This window comes from Malaclemys terrapin, chromosome 9 (genome assembly GCF_027887155.1).
Source record: "Malaclemys terrapin pileata isolate rMalTer1 chromosome 9, rMalTer1.hap1, whole genome shotgun sequence".
In the NCBI taxonomy this organism is placed as follows: domain Eukaryota; kingdom Metazoa; phylum Chordata; order Testudines; family Emydidae; genus Malaclemys; species Malaclemys terrapin.
Genome location: NC_071513.1, coordinates 58233189 through 58250540, shown reverse-complemented (window position 1 = coordinate 58250540; position 17352 = coordinate 58233189). Strand labels below are relative to the sequence as shown.

The 17352-nt window shown below is 39.1% G+C and overlaps 1 protein-coding gene across 2 annotated transcripts in view; it reads left to right on the top strand.

Annotated features, from left to right (window-relative positions):
- Positions 1 to 17352, top strand: part of WDR33 (WD repeat domain 33) — a 98773-nt gene that overhangs the window by 29017 nt on the left and 52404 nt on the right. For both annotated transcript variants that reach the window (XM_054038906.1, XM_054038907.1), the window contains exons 2-7: positions 4525 to 4749; positions 7805 to 7873; positions 8358 to 8462; positions 9211 to 9306; positions 9813 to 9964; positions 11789 to 11886. In XM_054038906.1, coding sequence (XP_053894881.1) covers positions 4546 to 4749; positions 7805 to 7873; positions 8358 to 8462; positions 9211 to 9306; positions 9813 to 9964; positions 11789 to 11886 — 724 coding nt within the window. In that variant the 5' untranslated portion in view covers positions 4525 to 4545. The remainder of the gene's footprint in view (positions 1 to 4524; positions 4750 to 7804; positions 7874 to 8357; positions 8463 to 9210; positions 9307 to 9812; positions 9965 to 11788; positions 11887 to 17352) is intronic.

The following is a 17352-nucleotide window of genomic DNA, read 5'->3' as shown; positions in this document are numbered from 1 at the left end:
TCTGGGTTCTTCATCGAGTGTGTCTTTCCTTGCTAGCTCCCTCCCTGGGCTTCTCATCTAATTTCCATCTTCCCCACTACCCTTTCTTTGGCTGATTTGTCTCAGTTGCTTTGCCCAGTCAGTCCCAGTTCTCCATCTGCACTCCAGCTCTTTGTCTGATCTGTATCTATTCTCCTTCCACTGGCTCCTCGTCCCAGTCTCCTTGTCCAATATATGTTTTCCCCCTTCCCCCAGCCAACTGACTTCCAGTCCCCTCATGTTTCACTAACTGGCTCCCAATCGTCTTGCTCACCCACTCCTACCCTCCCACCCAGTTCCCAGTCTCCTAGCCAAAGTTCCTCTTCATGCCCCCTCCAATTCTTGTATCACCAAACTCCTTGTTACCAATATACTACTTTTCCTCCCCTCTTCCTTCAAATCTGACAGTTTTCTCTTTCCCACTGCCTGAGTAGTGGTGGTGGCAGCGGCGGCGGTGAAGAGACATCAAGAGCCCAGGAGAGACAGGCCTCCTACCCTGTTCTGGAGCACTCATTACAGGGTGAAAAGCCAGCTTTGACCCCCTGTTCCCCTTGGCTGGCGCACACTCAGTAGCTTTGTGGAGATAGCTTATATGTAGTCTGGTCGTCTTTAGGAGCTGTGAAAAACTCCTTGCTTGGTGAGGGCAGAATCTTTGAAGATTTTTAGGTGCTAAAATCTCAGCTGAGCATGTGTGAACTACAGCTTTTCAAAGGCTTATGTTCAAATTAGGATGGTTTTTCGTGAAGACTGCAAAAAGCACATCCCTGATGGAAGGGCCACCCCCTGCCGTATTTCATGTCCCTGCTCTGAAGCATGGGCTGCTAGAAGTGTTTAAAGAAAAGAAATATTTTAACAAGGGTAAAACAAAGTTCTACTTCTCTTCTCGCTGTCCTGGTGGTAACAGGTGAGAATTTTGTTATGCATATACAGCAAGTGCAAACAACACTATTAAAGTTTGCCTTTTTTAGTTGAGTTTAGGATATTCTGTCTGAATTACTCTCTGATGCCAAGGGATTCCCATCTCCTAGCAAAAGATTAGTAAAATACTGACTGCTTGAAAATTAGGTGACCAGTATTTGTGTCTAAACGAGGTAATGTTCTAGAACAGTGCTTCTCAAAGCCGGTCCGCCGCTTGTTCAGGGAAAGCCCCTGGTGGTCTGGGCCAGTTTGTTTACCTGCCACGTCCGCAGGTTCGGCTGATCACGGCTCCCACTGGCCAATGGGGTCTGCGGGAACAGCGGCCAGCACATCCCTCGGCCCGCGCCGCTTCCCACACCCCCCATTGGCCTGGAGCGGCGAATCGCGGCCAGTGGGAGCTGCAATCGGCCGAACCTGCGGAGGCAAGGAGGGAATTAGGTGTACATACCAAAATTACATCTTTCTAGACGTAGTACAGTTTAGTCTTAGCCTGATGTTTGTGTGTTACAGCAACATTGATAAAAGCCGTACACTCCTCATGCTGGTTTTAGGAATGTCTAATGCAAGCTGAGATCCATTTCTTATCTTATATTTTATGTTTAGCCACATTTGTAACTGCTTTCTCATTGCTATTATTTATTCTGAATAAAGTTGGGAGTGTTTCTGCAAACAGGCTGGATTTTTAGCAAAATATACATTGCAGTCGTGTCTCTCCCTCTTCTTCTCCCCTTTCCCCCCAGTTGTGTTTCTGACAAAAATATTTTGGCAGTCCCAGGTGGTGTGTGGACCTCTTTTCCACTTTCTTGCGATTGTAGCTTGGGAGTTCAATTTTGCATTGACTACTGGGGAGTAAAAGTATATGACTTCTTTGTATTTGAATTCTGTTCATTATGGTGAGAATTTTAGAAGAGATCTGGAAAATATTTTATATTACACTGAAATTCTTTCAGTTTTTCCTTTTCTGTACTGTGACATCTATTCAAGTATCTTCAGAGCCGTATAGAAAATGACAACCTTTTATTAAATCTGCCTGCTTTTTTAAAAATCATTAACTTGTGTTTAAATATGCACAAGAATTGCCATAAGTTTTCTAAATGTACTTGGAGATATTAATAAAAATCTGATCTTTGAAATTTGTATTATTAACTGAGTTTAAGAGATGTAAAATCTGAAAGAGTGAGCTGATCTACCTTAAGTCAGTTTATTCTGTTCCGTCCTGTGTTAGGGCAATATTTGGAGGATTGGATGAGGAAGTTTTAGCATCTCCTTTCTCTTGTCTCAAAATAGTTAAAGGTGGGTTTTGAGCATTTACTTTGGATTTTGGACTTCCATGTACATCCAAGCTGTTAGCGGTATCCAATAGACTGCCTATTAGATACCTTAGATAAGATGTCTGGATTTTGAAGAGTCCTCTATTTTGTTATGCTGCAGAAGCTTGTATTTGATTTCCCACCCATTACCAAATGAACTTATGTACCCCCTACTGCAGTTGTTTTTTGCTTTCAGTGAAGTTTTGTTACACAAAATGCAGTTTTCTCTGATCGAATTCTACAAATGCACATTCTTATTCAATGCCTTTAGTCCCCGTACATATTCAGTCATGTCTACTTAATCTAATTGTAAAAGCAGCATCCTGCTTTTTACTACTTAAACTTGCGAAGACTAAATTAGATTCTATTCTATATGAATATTTTAAAATATGCGTGTACATCCTCAACAGAGTTGTTCTCTAGCTATAAATCAGTTATATGTGTACAAGGCTTTAGGTTTCAACACATTGTCTGTGAGGTATCTCAAAAATTGTTGGACACAGTAAAGGTTGGTAGGTCCCAAATTTACTTTTATTTTTTTTTATTAAATAAAGTTCTTTCTTTCCCCAAAACTTGTTTGGTTTTCTTTGAAGATGCAAGAACAGTGCTAGCAATCATCCTTTACCTGGGAGCAATCCTAACATAATAATTTAGTATGTTCATACCATAATGGAAAATGTATGTGCCAGGGAGACTTCATAAAGAGATGTTTTTAAGTTTCAAGAATCCCAGTGGTTAAGAACTAGAAATTTTAAACTCTTAAACTGTCAACATCTTGATATCTTCCTATACACATTAAGTGTAAATCTTATTGAACTTCAGGTTTGTTTGTAAAATATGAAAACTTTTTTGAACTCCACTAAATGAAGAAAAAAAAAAAAAACAATTTACCATGTGAAATTAAATCTGGCAGTTAAAATGTTATTTCTTTCTGTACTCCTGTGGCAGCTTTCTCTTCAGACTTTATGGGAACACTTTAATTTAAATCATACTGTAAAACAGTTTCTGTTTTATAAGCAAATGATTAAAATGGAGGATTTAAAAAACCTTATTTACTTTTCACTGTTCTTCAAGCTGCAAGGCAGACAGATTATGAGCTGTTCTTCATACACAGGCATCATCAGTGGTTATAAAAGATACTGTAGGCCAAATTCTGATGCCTGTTATATCTGCATAAAATCCTGTTTTAAGATTATACCCTAAAATGTGCAATTGTATTTGCATAATTTGTGTAGTTGAAAGTGGAATTTGATCTTGTAGCATGTTTTCTACACGTGTATGAAAATAATCTAGATTGGTTTTTCAGAACCCAGGGTAAATTGTTAGGGCTGGCAATTGAAAAAGCTCCCTTCTGAACGGAGAATTTGATGTGCTGGCATTGTAGTGTATTTTCAAAAGTGAGTTGCTGTGCTTCTACTAGCACAGTAGCAGACTTAATAGTGGCACAATCCTATTTCTGTATCTGTGTCTCTACCTCCACCAGCTCTCTCTCAAATCTTAAACATTAAATATCTCGATCTTGATGGGACTTAAAAAAAAAGTTCACTATGGAATGGATCCACAATACTTGTGTTTTAAAAACAGGATTTTCCTCCTGTCTCAAGGGACTTCTGTAATGTTATTTAATTTGTTTTTTTAAAAAGTGTATTTCTTTTAAGACTGCTTAGAAATATCAGGAAATTAAAACTGACTTTCTCTAGCGAGGCAATTTCAAGACACTAAACGTACAACCATTTGGTTTATATTTGCTCTTTTAAAAGCAAATATAATAAGTCTTTGGTCTCAGCAAGTTATTCTGGTCTTGATTGTTTAGGAGTATACTTTTTTCTGTGGTTTGTCTCTAAACTGCAATGAATGTTAACTTGGTGTATTTCTATATAGCAGCTGGAATCATGTGTTCCTGCATGCACTAGCTCTGCTTGAGCTAGCATATGTCTGTCTATCTGCACTGGGAAACATGCTTCGAGCTGCTGCATAGACAAACGTTTGGTGCGGTGACTGGTCTTGGCAGAAAATTCCTCTCTGCCTTAGATGCAGACCATACCTTACTGAACTAAGTTGAAAGTTGCAATTTACAGATTTGAGTTAAGTACTTGCTGAGAGGCAAAGCAAGAATAGGAAGTGCCTATTTGCAAACCTGTTCTCTGAAAAGAGACAGACTTTCATATACCATGTTTACATGAGCAAGTAAAATGATTTCCAGATAGACTTATTTTAACACTTTTAGCAGAAACATATCTTAAATTACAGCAGTTGCCTAATATTTTACCTCTTTTAGTGTTTTAGAAACAAGATCGCCATGGCCACAGAAATTGGCTCCCCACCCCGGTTTTTCCATATGCCGAGGTTCCAGCACCAGGCACCTCGGCAGCTGTTCTACAAGAGACCTGATTTTGCACAGCAGCAGGCAATGCAACAGCTCACCTTTGATGGAAAACGGATGAGAAAAGCTGTGAACCGGAAAACCATAGACTACAATCCCTCTGTAATTAAATATTTGGAGGTAAGTCTAGTTAGTCTACTGTACCAAAGTCTGAATAGTGTTTTCTGAAACTCTGATTATTCAAATTTCAGGTATGTTCAGAGTAGTTTGGGTAATTGGGGATTATGTATAATTGACAGTCTTCTTTCAGAAATATACAGATTCAGTGAAGCGTGGATAGATGTTGCTCATTCTGAATAAAACAATAAACCTTTAGTGCATATTTGAAGTGGAAGATTTACTGTTATATAAAGCTTTTCTGTGAATTCAGATTTGGGACAAGAATTGCATATATTATTACTTTGTTTTGACATTCAAGCTGACCTAAATCATATGTTAATTATGTTAAGATTCATATGATCATTCTTTGTCAACTTTTACTTTTTCTTTGTGGGGAGAAATGATAAATAAAAAAAGCTTGTTTGTCCATATTGGGCAACAGAAAAGTAGTTGTCATTTTCTATTCAACTGCCTCCTTGAATAAAAAAAAACGAATATAGGCTACTCGTACCATAAGTCTGTGAACCACCTTGGGCAGTCCTAATGGCTGAGACTACTTTGAACCAAATACTGCAGAAGATATCTTTCCAAGAAAAAATACCCACTTGGCTTTCCAAATTACTTGGGGTATGTCTATGCAGGCAAGTTTGTGCTCCACAAGTTATACCACTTTTATTAGAATGCTGGAAATAAACCGCTGTTGCGTGACCACACTGTGCTCCTTGTGACGCTGGAGCGCATCCACATTAGCAGCTCTTGCAACAGCAAAGACAGCAGTGCATTGTAGTAGCTATCCCTCTGTGCAACTGGCTGCAGGGTACTTTGGGAAGGGTTTGCAATGCCTCATGGGGCAGACATAGTGTTATATGATTCAGGTTTCCCAATCCCATTGTTCCATGGGTATCCTACTACATTGCCAGCTGCTTTTCAACTGAAGGGGTGGAGGGAAGGGGGAAGAGTGTGTGTGGTGTGTGGGAAGGAGAGAGACAGTGTTTTTTTTGGATACAGAGTGTCAATATGCTGTCTTGTAAGTTCAGACAGCTGCAGGAAGGAAGCAACCAGTCCTGGGGGAGGGGGAACCCCGACATCAGCTCCCGCCTTCCTCCCTGGGCTCTCTGCACAGATAGATAGATAGATACTGTCTCTGTGCTTAATAGCATGAGCATTCCACATTAATGGTTTGCTTTGTGGCCCAGAGCAGATCAGCCAGCACAGCACACAAGGGCTGTCAGAAATTGTGCTTTGAATGGGGAGGGGCGCATGTCTCTGGGGCAGCTGAGTTCAAAACAATGAGTAGAGCGGTCACTTGAGGCATTATGAGACAGCTCAAGAGGCCAATTACAGTGCAGAAAGCAATCAAGTGTCTACACTGGCAATAGAGCGCAGGAGCCTCAGCGCAAATAGCCTCAGCATAGCTGCGTCTATGCCAGGAGTTTTGTCAGCATAGCTGTATCAGTAGGGGTTGTGTGCTTTTCACACTCCTTGCTTATATATCTATGTGGGTATATGTTATAAAATGTACAACAAGTGTGTGTATATATATTTGAAAAAGAGGTTCCTGTGCCCACCTAGCAACATTTAGAGCCAGGTTTTGAATCCCATACCATCAAAAGTTAAGGCTCCAGGTTCAAACTATCTCCATATTTAACTGATCTGAAATTTTAACTGGTGTGGCATGGGCTTTCATGTTTTTATCACATCATAGTCACCCCAGTCAGGAAATTACATGCCAAAAATATTTATCTAAAATTCTAGCTTAAACTTTGATTCACAATCAAAATTTGATTGAACCCACAATATCAAGTTAACGTAGGGTGCTAGTCTTAAATTTGCCAAACTCTGAATCATGCCATGTCTAATTGAATACTGTTATGATTGACAATATAGAATATCATATATATTGGAAGTGAATTTTTTTGTCTTCTGGCCTTTCAAACCCCACCCCACTGTCTGCTCTTGGTGCCCTGACCATAAAAATGTCCTTTCTACGCAACTACTACTGGATGGAACTTGCTTTAGTTTAGAGGTCATCAATACAGCTCTTACACCCCTCTACCTAATATAACAGGGTTCAGGACCTGCCCCTCTTCCTGGGGCCCGCTTGCTGCCCCCAGTAAGGCTCAGAGCGGCTTCAGGGTTGTGCAACACCCGTGTCTTTATTTACTTAAAGTTGTCCCACCACCAGTGTCCATCTATATAGAAGCTTTATAGGATTAGTCACCTCCTTTACAGGCAGAGTCAGCCTTCAGCTAGGAGGCCTCCAGTTCCCTCCCTGACTGACTTCTCCCTGGCTGTCCCCTGCCTTCTGGCTCCCTCCCAGCCTTTATAGCCCTTGGCTTGTCAGGCCAGCAGATGTTGCCAATCCTCAGGCTGGCATCAGGCCTTTTCCATCAGCCCCAATCTGCTTTCCTTGATTGGAGCTGACCTGGCAGGGCTAATTACGTGCTTTTGTACCAGCACCCTGCTACAAGGGGTAACTGAAGAGCTAAAAGAAGAACAGGAGTACTTGTGGCACCTTAGAGACTAACAAATTTACTCCTGTTCTTCTTTAAATTTGTTAGTCTCTAAGGTGCCACAAGTACTCCTGTTCTTCTTTTTGCGGATACAGACTAACACGGCTGTTACTCTGAAGAGCTAAAGCTCTTAAAGAGGTTGAGCAGGAGTATACAGTTCTTTCTGGTCTAGAAACCAAGAGGCCAGGCTTATGTGTCTCTTGTAGTAATGCAGAACATTAAACACAGGATCACTGCCTTCCTAGTATTTTTACATAGAACATTTACTTTCAGTGAATAAATACATGGAAATCCCCAATCACACTTTCTGTTATGTTATAAATTAATCATTCTTCTGACTTTACATGTTCCTTATAATCTACCTCTATTCTCCTTCACCTTACGTAATGTAAAATCTTCTAGTTTCCTGAAGCACAAAATTTTGTACTGGATTTGTTCTGAAACTTATGCAGTGCATACTGAAGCTTCCAAATATGCAGTCTGTATAATTCTTCCTACTTTTTTGTTCAATAACACTGGAATACAGCAATAATAATAACCAGGAGCTATTTTTTTCTTTCCAGAATAGAGTATGGCAGAGAGACCAGCGAGACATGCGGGCAATTCAGCCTGATGCAGGATATTATAATGATGTAAGTACAAATCTTTATATATGCTTCTGAAGCTCTTATTGTAGACACTAAAACTCTTCTACCTGAAAAGTAGGACGCTGCCTCTGTATACCAAAGTTCTCTATTTGCCTTGAGAGGTGACTAAGACTTAGAGGGAATCTTCATGCTATGTTCCCTTGCACTAAAGGAACCTTTTTGTCCCAAGGAGAGAGCCTGAATGTTAATGGACTCTTTCAGTCCTGTTCTAGTGAAGTGAAATTGCTAAAGTTCAGGTGTTGAAAGGTTAGTTGCATTTGAGGAGATGAGTGTGTGTGTGTGTGTTCCTGAGATGGTGAAAGTACTATCTGCTGATTTCAAACTCTGAACATATTTAATTGATTCATTCCTATAATCAAATGCTTGTTTTTCTAGTAATGAGCCTTCTGGGCCTCTGCTTTTCTTGCTTCTTTCCCAAGATGCAGGTTGAAACATTGTTGCTAAAATTCTTTTCTTTCCTCACTTACAGCTGGTCCCTCCTATAGGAATGCTGAATAACCCTATGAATGCTGTAACAACAAAATTTGTTAGGACATCTACCAATAAAGTAAAATGCCCAGTGTTTGTTGTCAGGGTGAGTATTATGTTGGCCTGGGCTAGAAGATTTGTTCCCAGGCGTGATTAGTTAGCTGTGAAATATTTGTCTGTAATGAAATTAGAATGGCAAGATAATAAAACTAGAAACATTTCTAAGTAAAACCATCATGCAGTATTCCAGGTCTTGGGCACCCCAAGGCTTTTTCAAAACCTGGACTGACACGCCTCACCTTTTTCACAGAGGATCCTAGGAACCCTGGGACGATTAATCAATTTATTCACTGTTTGGTTTGTATGTATTTCACCTTCAGTCTAATTTTCTCAACACTTTTTTTGTACCAATGTGTCTCAACATTATCTTGAGGGAACCAACTCGAAGGAAGAGGGTAGTTCAGTCACGATGCCTGTTCAATCCTTGCAATCTACTAGCTTGCCTGCAAGTAGTGGCGTGTTTGATGAGGACACCTGTTCACTAGAACTGGATTGAAGCCATCAAACTCATTTCACATAGGTGACTTGACGGCCACCTTTTGATAACTCTGGGTCACTAGTGTTTTGGGTTGGATTTGAACTAGTGACCTAGAGATGAAAAGCCCTGTTGTATCCTAGGACAACCATCTGATTTTTTTTTTTTTTTTTTCTTCTTACCTTCCAGTACAGAGTTACTTTCTAAAGCATTTGGATTTATAATTTCATGCAGGCACTTGTATTTTAACAATGCTGAAGGATACAGGAAAGGTGTCTGGGCACTGTCTACACAATCTAATTCAATTTTTCTCTTGCAGTGGACTCCTGAAGGGAGGCGCTTGGTCACTGGGGCTTCTAGTGGAGAGTTCACCTTGTGGAATGGATTGACTTTCAATTTTGAAACAATATTACAGGTAACTGCATCCAGCAAGCTGTCTGCATCTTTCTCTGAGATTGTAAAGAATATTGCAGTCCTGCATCTCCACATACTAATCATGGGCTAGCGGACTAAGTTCAGTCCTGAGAGCTAGGAATACCCGAGTACTTATCCTGCGCAGTCCCTGACTCCTCTTGTGATCTTGGGCAATTTGTTTAATGTTTCAAGCTGCATCTCCCTGTCTGAACTATAGAGATAATATTTCTGACTTGTTTTCAAGGGAATATGGTGAGGATTTATTATGTTTTAAGTATTGGAGACACCGTGCAAGTATTTAGCTCTTCACAAGTAAATTGTGCACTGCACTGTGCAAGATACATAAAATAGTCTCTCCCTGAGGAGCTTGCAGATCTAAATATTCTCCATTTCTTTTATTCCCTTGTCGTAAATGTTAAATGTACACGTTCTGAATGACTTTTGTGTTCATGTGGGTTAGGTAACATTTGAACGTATTTGTTAGAAGTTTTATTTTTGACTCCTCAGGCTCACGACAGCCCTGTAAGGGCCATGACTTGGTCACACAATGATATGTGGATGTTGACAGCAGACCACGGGGGATATGTGAAATACTGGCAGTCCAACATGAACAACGTCAAGATGTTCCAGGCACATAAGGAGGCGATTAGAGAGGCCAGGTTTATACACAATATACCATTTTCTGTAGTACCTATTTCCATAATTAGACTGTTCTCTAAGTGTATTCTGGGTGCAGAGATGCATGGGTTCTGTCAGATTCTGGGAAACTTCATGCACCAAGTAAACACAATATTTTCTTTTGTTTCCACATTCTCACCGTTTTGCTGGCAACTTTCTGAAATAGTATTGTCCCAGTATCTGCCTCTGCAATATGTTAGAGATGTATTTGTCTGCCGCATTTTGCACTGGTATTCTTTTCATTTATATATGGTGACGATGTGTATCAGTTATTCCTTTTTATACGGACTGTGTAAGACAACGATTTCATTCCAAATAAAGAATTCAGTCTTTAATAATCTAACTGAATAAAATATAAAACCTTCAGAAACAAAACACCTGCATAGTTCTCACAAAATAATAATAATAATAATAAAAAAGCTAAATAAAGTGAAGAACTGCTTGGCTTGGTGAGGCCAAGGTTTCCACTAATACTGAAGACCCACACAGATTGCCACATCCAGAAGTCTAATGTTAACATTGAATGGGTTCTTAAGCTTTGAAGCTGTAAGCAGACCATTGAAAAGAAGATTGTAGGACATTTTCCTGATTCAGTGTTGATACCTCAGTTGTGCAAATGTATATTTTATATAAAAATGGAGTTAAGTGATATTTTCAGTAAGATGTATATGAAAGATGTTTCTAAAGTAAATATGGATGAATCTTTTAGTAAGATATGTAAAGAGAAGAAATGTTTTTTTAAAGTAAACCTGAAGAGGAGCTGCAGACCCAAAATAAATCTAAAGCAGTGTTTTTTCAGATTGGGGTGCTGCCCCTTGGTGGTAAGAGGTTCACTGCCACAGAAACACTTTCTATTGAGGTCACCACTTTCCCCTCTGATAAGATTCAGGATTTCTTGACAGTTTGATTTACAAGACATGCGTACATTGGATGCAGTTATTGGTTTAGTGTATCATGTCCATACACTGAATTTCTCCAACAGTAAGCCCCTTCCCGATCATAAAGATCCAGGATTTCAAGGGGATTGCTGTTGAATTAACTGAACAGAGACTCTTCCTTGGTCATTCGCTGCACCAGAATGGAAGTGGCTGCTTGTCAGTTGCTGGAGATGGTCTGACCTTTAATCACGTGGCTAAATAACCTCACACTTTTCCCAGTGGCTTTCATCAAGCAATATTGATAAATTTGGAAGCATCTTCCATGGTTGTAGAATTCTAACTTCATTTCCCAGAGGGGAAAATCTTCCCTCTGTTCCTTTTCATATGTGTGGAACATGTTTTATATAAGAATTTTTCAGCAACCAGTCCAACTGCTAGTTGCAGTAGCCTCTTCCTATTTCCCACCTTCCCTTATTTTTCCTTGTCTTGCTGCAAGGCACCTGTGGCTGAAGAGGAAATTTACTCTCTTAATGCTCTCCCCCATGCTTCTGCACAGTGTCGCTTTGCCACTATCAACAGCGTGAAAGTCTAGGGCTGCAGTTGCTATTAAGTCAGTTTCGTGTTGCTGCTGGTCTCGCAGAGAAGGTGCTGCTGTGTACGGTCATAGGTAGGATAGTGCTAAATATAAATTCTGGATTTTCCCACTTGACTGGGGATCAAAATGCAGAAGTAAATCCTAAACTAAATTCAAAGTCTTCTGATGGAAATGTGTCAAATGGCAGACACTATGTTTAATTAGTGGCCCTTATGTTCAAATGCCTCTTTCAATGTATAACACCTTACAATTTAATTTTGCCCTGTCTGCGAAGCATAGATAATCTGTTAAATGCTGACTTCTTTCCCCTGCTGTGTGTCTTCATGTAACAGTTTCTCACCCACGGATAATAAATTTGCTACATGCTCTGACGACGGCACTGTTAGAATCTGGGACTTTCTACGTTGCCATGAGGAGAGAATTCTTCGAGGTATGTGTGCAAATAGTACTGATTGGGATATTTCAAGAGGGGGAAACCTTTTTGTAATTAAGTGTTCACAATACAGAAATATCAGCTCGTCTCCATTTTTCCTATGACATCCCTACCTTAAATCCTCCAGACAGATAATACCACAAGGAAAACGGATACTTCAGTTGGCCACTGTTTCTCATATATCCCAGTGTCCAGGCAGCTTTTCAGATTTACATTACCCATGTTTACCGCCTGTTTAAACTCTTTAGATTTTGGAGTTTGGTATAAAGATGCTTTCCTAATCCTGTCGGCAGAAGCAGCTGTTAGGAAGGCAAATATATTCCTAATCTTTCATCAGTGCTTAGTAACTGTGACAACATTTGCTTCAGAGTACACACATTGTCATGCAGAATGTGCTGTTTTTCAGAGAAGTAACTTTGAAAACACTCATTTGACTCTAATTTATTCTAAGGCAAGTCAGTTACTCCTTATCTGTGTGGAACATAACTAGGTGAACAAAAAACACTAAGTTTTGATCACACCACACTCTGCACGTGTTAAATGTCTTGGCTTCTCAGTTCAGAAGTAGTGTCTGTGAGAGGACACTTATGAATCCTTTCCATTAGATACCGTTCAGGAGCTTTCTAGCTCTTTTTCTGCAACCTTGTTTAATAGTAATAGCCTATATAAACTATTCCTTTCTTTCCGAAGATGCCACTTAATTTTCCGAGTTCATCTGCTAATGTTCATATATTGGACCAGTGTGATATAGTAGATGTAACAGGATGAAATATCATTAAGGGCTGTATTAACATAGCTGTCATGTCACGAGATATGAATGGGATGTCGGCATGCAGACAGTCTGCAAGGAAGATGACTTTAACAAAACACTGGAACTCTTGGCCTAGGTGCCTGAACTCATTTGACATTTGCCAATGCAGAGGTTTAAAAAACCTTATATATCACACTTGGACTTGCACCATTTTCCAAAAGAGAATATTCGCTGCTTCTCTTGGACTCTATTCTGATTTTTACTGTTATATTATCCCTTTGAACCCTCACTACTGTTGAAGCCTAGTATTTCAATATAGTCTTGCTTTCATGAGTTTTCCATCAGAAACATCACTGCAGGAGTTTCTGTTCCTTTCAGGAGTTGACAAACAGATTTCTAGGGCATATTGTTGGTATTACAGTTCTCTCTAGAGGCACCAATCAGGTTGAGGACCATTGTGCTATCTGCTGTACAAAAGATCAAATTCTGTACTGATGTATATTCCATGCAATCACATTAACTATTCAGTTGTATTGTATAAGGGGGGAGCGATTACATCCGTGCAGAGTTCAGTCCAGTGTGTAGGTCTTGCATTCATTTCTCTACTCTTTCCCTATCATCTCTGCTCTTCTGCATAGAGGTCTCTTAGGCCAAGGGAACAAATGACTTAAGAATTTCAGGCCAGTATATAATGATACTTGTACTGTATTTCCTTCTGTTGTTTCATTTACTTAGAGATTGGGATTGTGTGTACATTCTAGATATAGTTTCATTTTTAAATACACTATAAAATTGTCAGAGTGAAACCCATCATATTTATATATAGCAAAATAGTTGTATAGAGAGAATAGGGATTGTACCGTCACTGTCCATATAGTGTATGTACAATACACTCCTTTTTTACTGACTTTATGTAAATCAGCAGTATTGCCAGATTTTCACCACCTGACATAATAGAGCACATGGATTCTTGAGAGAACCTTTACTTTTGCTTGCGGAACAAAAAACCTTTCTAAAAGCGGTGGAAAATGCGATCTCTTCATTCAGGAGTGCAAGCTGGATTTTTCTGGTGCCCTGTGCTGTATATCTGATTAAAGGACTATATGAGAGCCTGTTACATGTCCTCAGTAGAGAGAGATGTAATATGGGCGTTCTTGCTCCAAACCTTCCTTTCTCTTCTGCCCCATATTGAAGTTTTAAAGTATTATTTAGGAGGATTGCCTGAAAAATTTTCAATCAAGTACAGATTTTAGAACATACGCATCCCCCCCTACTATGATGGTTGTCTTAAAAGATTTGTATTCACTTAAAAGTTTTCAGCAAGTAAAGTTGCAGAGGGCTGTTTGCAAATTAGAATTCTAAAAGGATTTAATTAAGACTAACTGATATCAATACACCTCTCACGCTTTGACCTGTCCGGTTATGTCTGTATATATTGTTTGATCAAGAATGATGGTATACTTCCTGTTCTTACACAAACTGTTCTTCAAGTATTCTGGTTAATACTAATGCCATTGAAGTTCAACACAATTAAGGGGATGCTCTGATGTAGTTTAGGCCCAAAATTTGATTCTTAAAATATTACACTATCCTCCAGCTTATGAATATCTGTTTATAAAAAATAGAAGACTCCCAACACTTCATTATCAGACTGTACATAAAAAATCCATTATCTGAGAGGCCAAATGTCAATAACAAGTTCTTCCTGCTGATTCTGCAGCAGCAAGCTAATCAAACTATTTCAAAACTAGCCTGAGGATCTTGCACAATGCACTACCATGCTGCTGTAGCACATTTCTAGTTTGCTTCTAGATTAGCAGGGCCAGAGAGTACAACAAAGTCAGGCTCATCTCTGGTATAAGATGATGATACTCTATTGACTTAATGCTTTTGCTCACTGGGGAAGTGACCAAGTTTGTTCATCCCCATTAGGGGAGGAAATGCTTGATATTGCTCTTTGGGAACAATTCTAGCCAGGTTGGGAGTGGTGCCGATGGACTGACCTTCAGTTGCGGGAGGGGAGGAGAGAGAGAGAGATGAGAAGACGGGGTTTGAGGAATTCTAGAGAAAGATGTTGTGTCATCACTGAAGGTAGTCAAAGAACCATTATTATTTTGGTTTCATTAGAAACATGGGGGGCAATTAGCAGTTGTCAAATGGAAAAACACAAATGTAGAAGTTAGGGTGACCTCTTTGTGCCTTATTTTGCTTTAAGTTGTAAAAAGGACCGAATTAGAGAAAAAAAAGCCTGACTCAATCCTTTTAGCCTCAATTGCTCAGCTTTCATTCTTTTGATGTCATTGTCTTGCCATTTCTTCAATTACTGTAGTCTTTCAGGGCTGACAAGACTTAACTTATTTTTTAACATTCGAAACTCGTTTGGTTTCTAAAAAAATAGTTTCAAGCTTATATTCTAATCTACATCATAAACAAGTAAAAAGGACAAAAGCTTCTTTTTTTGCTTTGTATGTCACTGATAAGAAATTTATCTTGAAGGAGATTTCACGTTGGAAAGAACTTGAAATAAGAACAGTGGTACAAACAACATTTCACCTTAGTAATAGTTGTGATGTTACAAATTTGTCAATATGAAAACATGACCGGATCAAGTAGGAAGTTAAAATAGACTGGATTGGAGTCAAGCCCTTGTTCATACATAAACAGTTTTATACAGTTTTTGATAATTTTTAAGTGAGGAAAGAAAATTGTATGGAAAGTCAATAAATTGTCTTGCATGAGAGCATTTTTTAGGCCTTTCTAAAGGCATTTCTGTTAGGGCAGGTGAAACAAAAATAAGTCTTTGGTCTAAAGGTTTTGTTATATGACTCACAAATCAAGGATTTGAGCTTCTAACACCTCTTTTCTCTGTGACAGCTTACATGTTCACATTTTTGTAGGAACACTTGTTCCATTTGAAATGGGTGCGCAAAAATTATATGTAATAAACTTCTGGTGTTGTTTTATTTTCTAGGAGACTAAGGTAGCTAGCCATTGACTTTACTGAGAGGGCTTGAATCCCAGGATGTTGGGCTCGAGCTAATGGGGCAAGGAAGGTGCTTAAATCCCATTTGTAGTGAACATGCCATTCTAAATTATACACAACAATATGAACAGAAATCATAGGTTAGGATACACCATTTTTCTTAAATATACTAGTTATATTATAATTGTCTACTTAAAATCGAGAGCCTTCGTATATAACACAATTGATAGTAATATTAAAGTTCATATTGGGCCAAATTTTCTTCCTTTTTCTACCTATTAAAATCAGTGGGATTGTGCTTGTGTACTTGAGAGAGAGATTTGGCCCATTGTATCTAGTGGATAAAATACATACTGTTATTAGTTATGTAATATAACAGGAAGAAATTGTAAGTTGCAAGCATTGGAAAAAGCTGAAGTCCAGCTCTGTTACTAAATATATTGGCCAGTTAAATTACTGGTCTTTGATCCAAAGAAGACTCAGAATATTCTGGGTGACTATTGCTTGGCTCTGCACTTACGTTGCCAGAACATACCATAGTATTGTAAATAATGAATACAAACAGTAGCTTTGAGTACTTTAATCAATCTCTTATTCTAGTTCTCTTTAAGCAAGATTATACAGTTACAGGGACTTTTGAGAAAGACACCTAAAATGCAGTTGACCTAAAACCTATCAGGAATGCCCAAAGACTGCTATCCAGAATTGGATGAATTGTGCACTGGGGGATGCAATCATTTGTTTTGAACCCTAATCTTTTTATCCTTAAAGCCACAAGCAGACAAGAAAAATAACTTTTCCACTGGTCTAAAGCTTTCAGAGCTATAGTTCACATCCAGAATGAAATAGGCAATATATTGAGCACTTTTGCCTTTGTACTATATTAAAAATTGAGCCACCTTGCTGTGTTTGATTCTGGGTTGTGTTTTGCTTTTGATGTAAGTGTCCCATAAGTGTTGGCCTGAGAAATGTATATACGCTCTTCATACATACTCTGCAAATGTATTCCAAAGCTTATCTTAGTAACAAGGTTCATCAGAATTCAACATTCAAACAGAACAGCAATTCTCATTTCAAACTTAGTTTTTTTTTAAACTTACTTTTAATCATATTCACTACACTTAACTCCTTTTTCATATTTCACTTTTTGATAGCAGATGCAATGCAGTACTGTAGTATGTAGAAAATAACCAGCTCCTCCTAAAGTTGCAAATCTGTCCAGCACCCTTCCCAGAAGTGGTGAGTCATGAAAAAGCATGGAAATAAGATGCACTTTAACGAAGATCCAAAAGGATTGTGTGTAAATGCAGACTTACTATGTTGTGCTTTCCTAATTTTTTTTTTTTTAAAAAAGCTTTCATAGTGTTTTGTTATGCCAGGTCTTGGTGAATCTTGTATTCATATCACCATAAAATTTGCAGTAACAAATTCCTCAAAACCTTGTCTGCTTTCAGAGACTCCTGGCACACCTAACCTTCTGTGTTAATACTGTATAATTGTCTTAGAGCAGGGGTGGCCAACCTGACCCTGAGAAGGAGCCAGAATTTACTAATGTACATTGCCAAAGAGCCAAAGTAATACATCAGCAGCCCCCCATGAGCTCCTCACCCCTGGTTCCCAGAGCCTCCCAGCCACCAGCAGCTCCGCCATTCAGTGACTCCCCCTCACTCCCCACACCTCCTGATCAGCTGTTTCATGACATGCAGGAGGCTCGGCAGGGGAGTGGGAG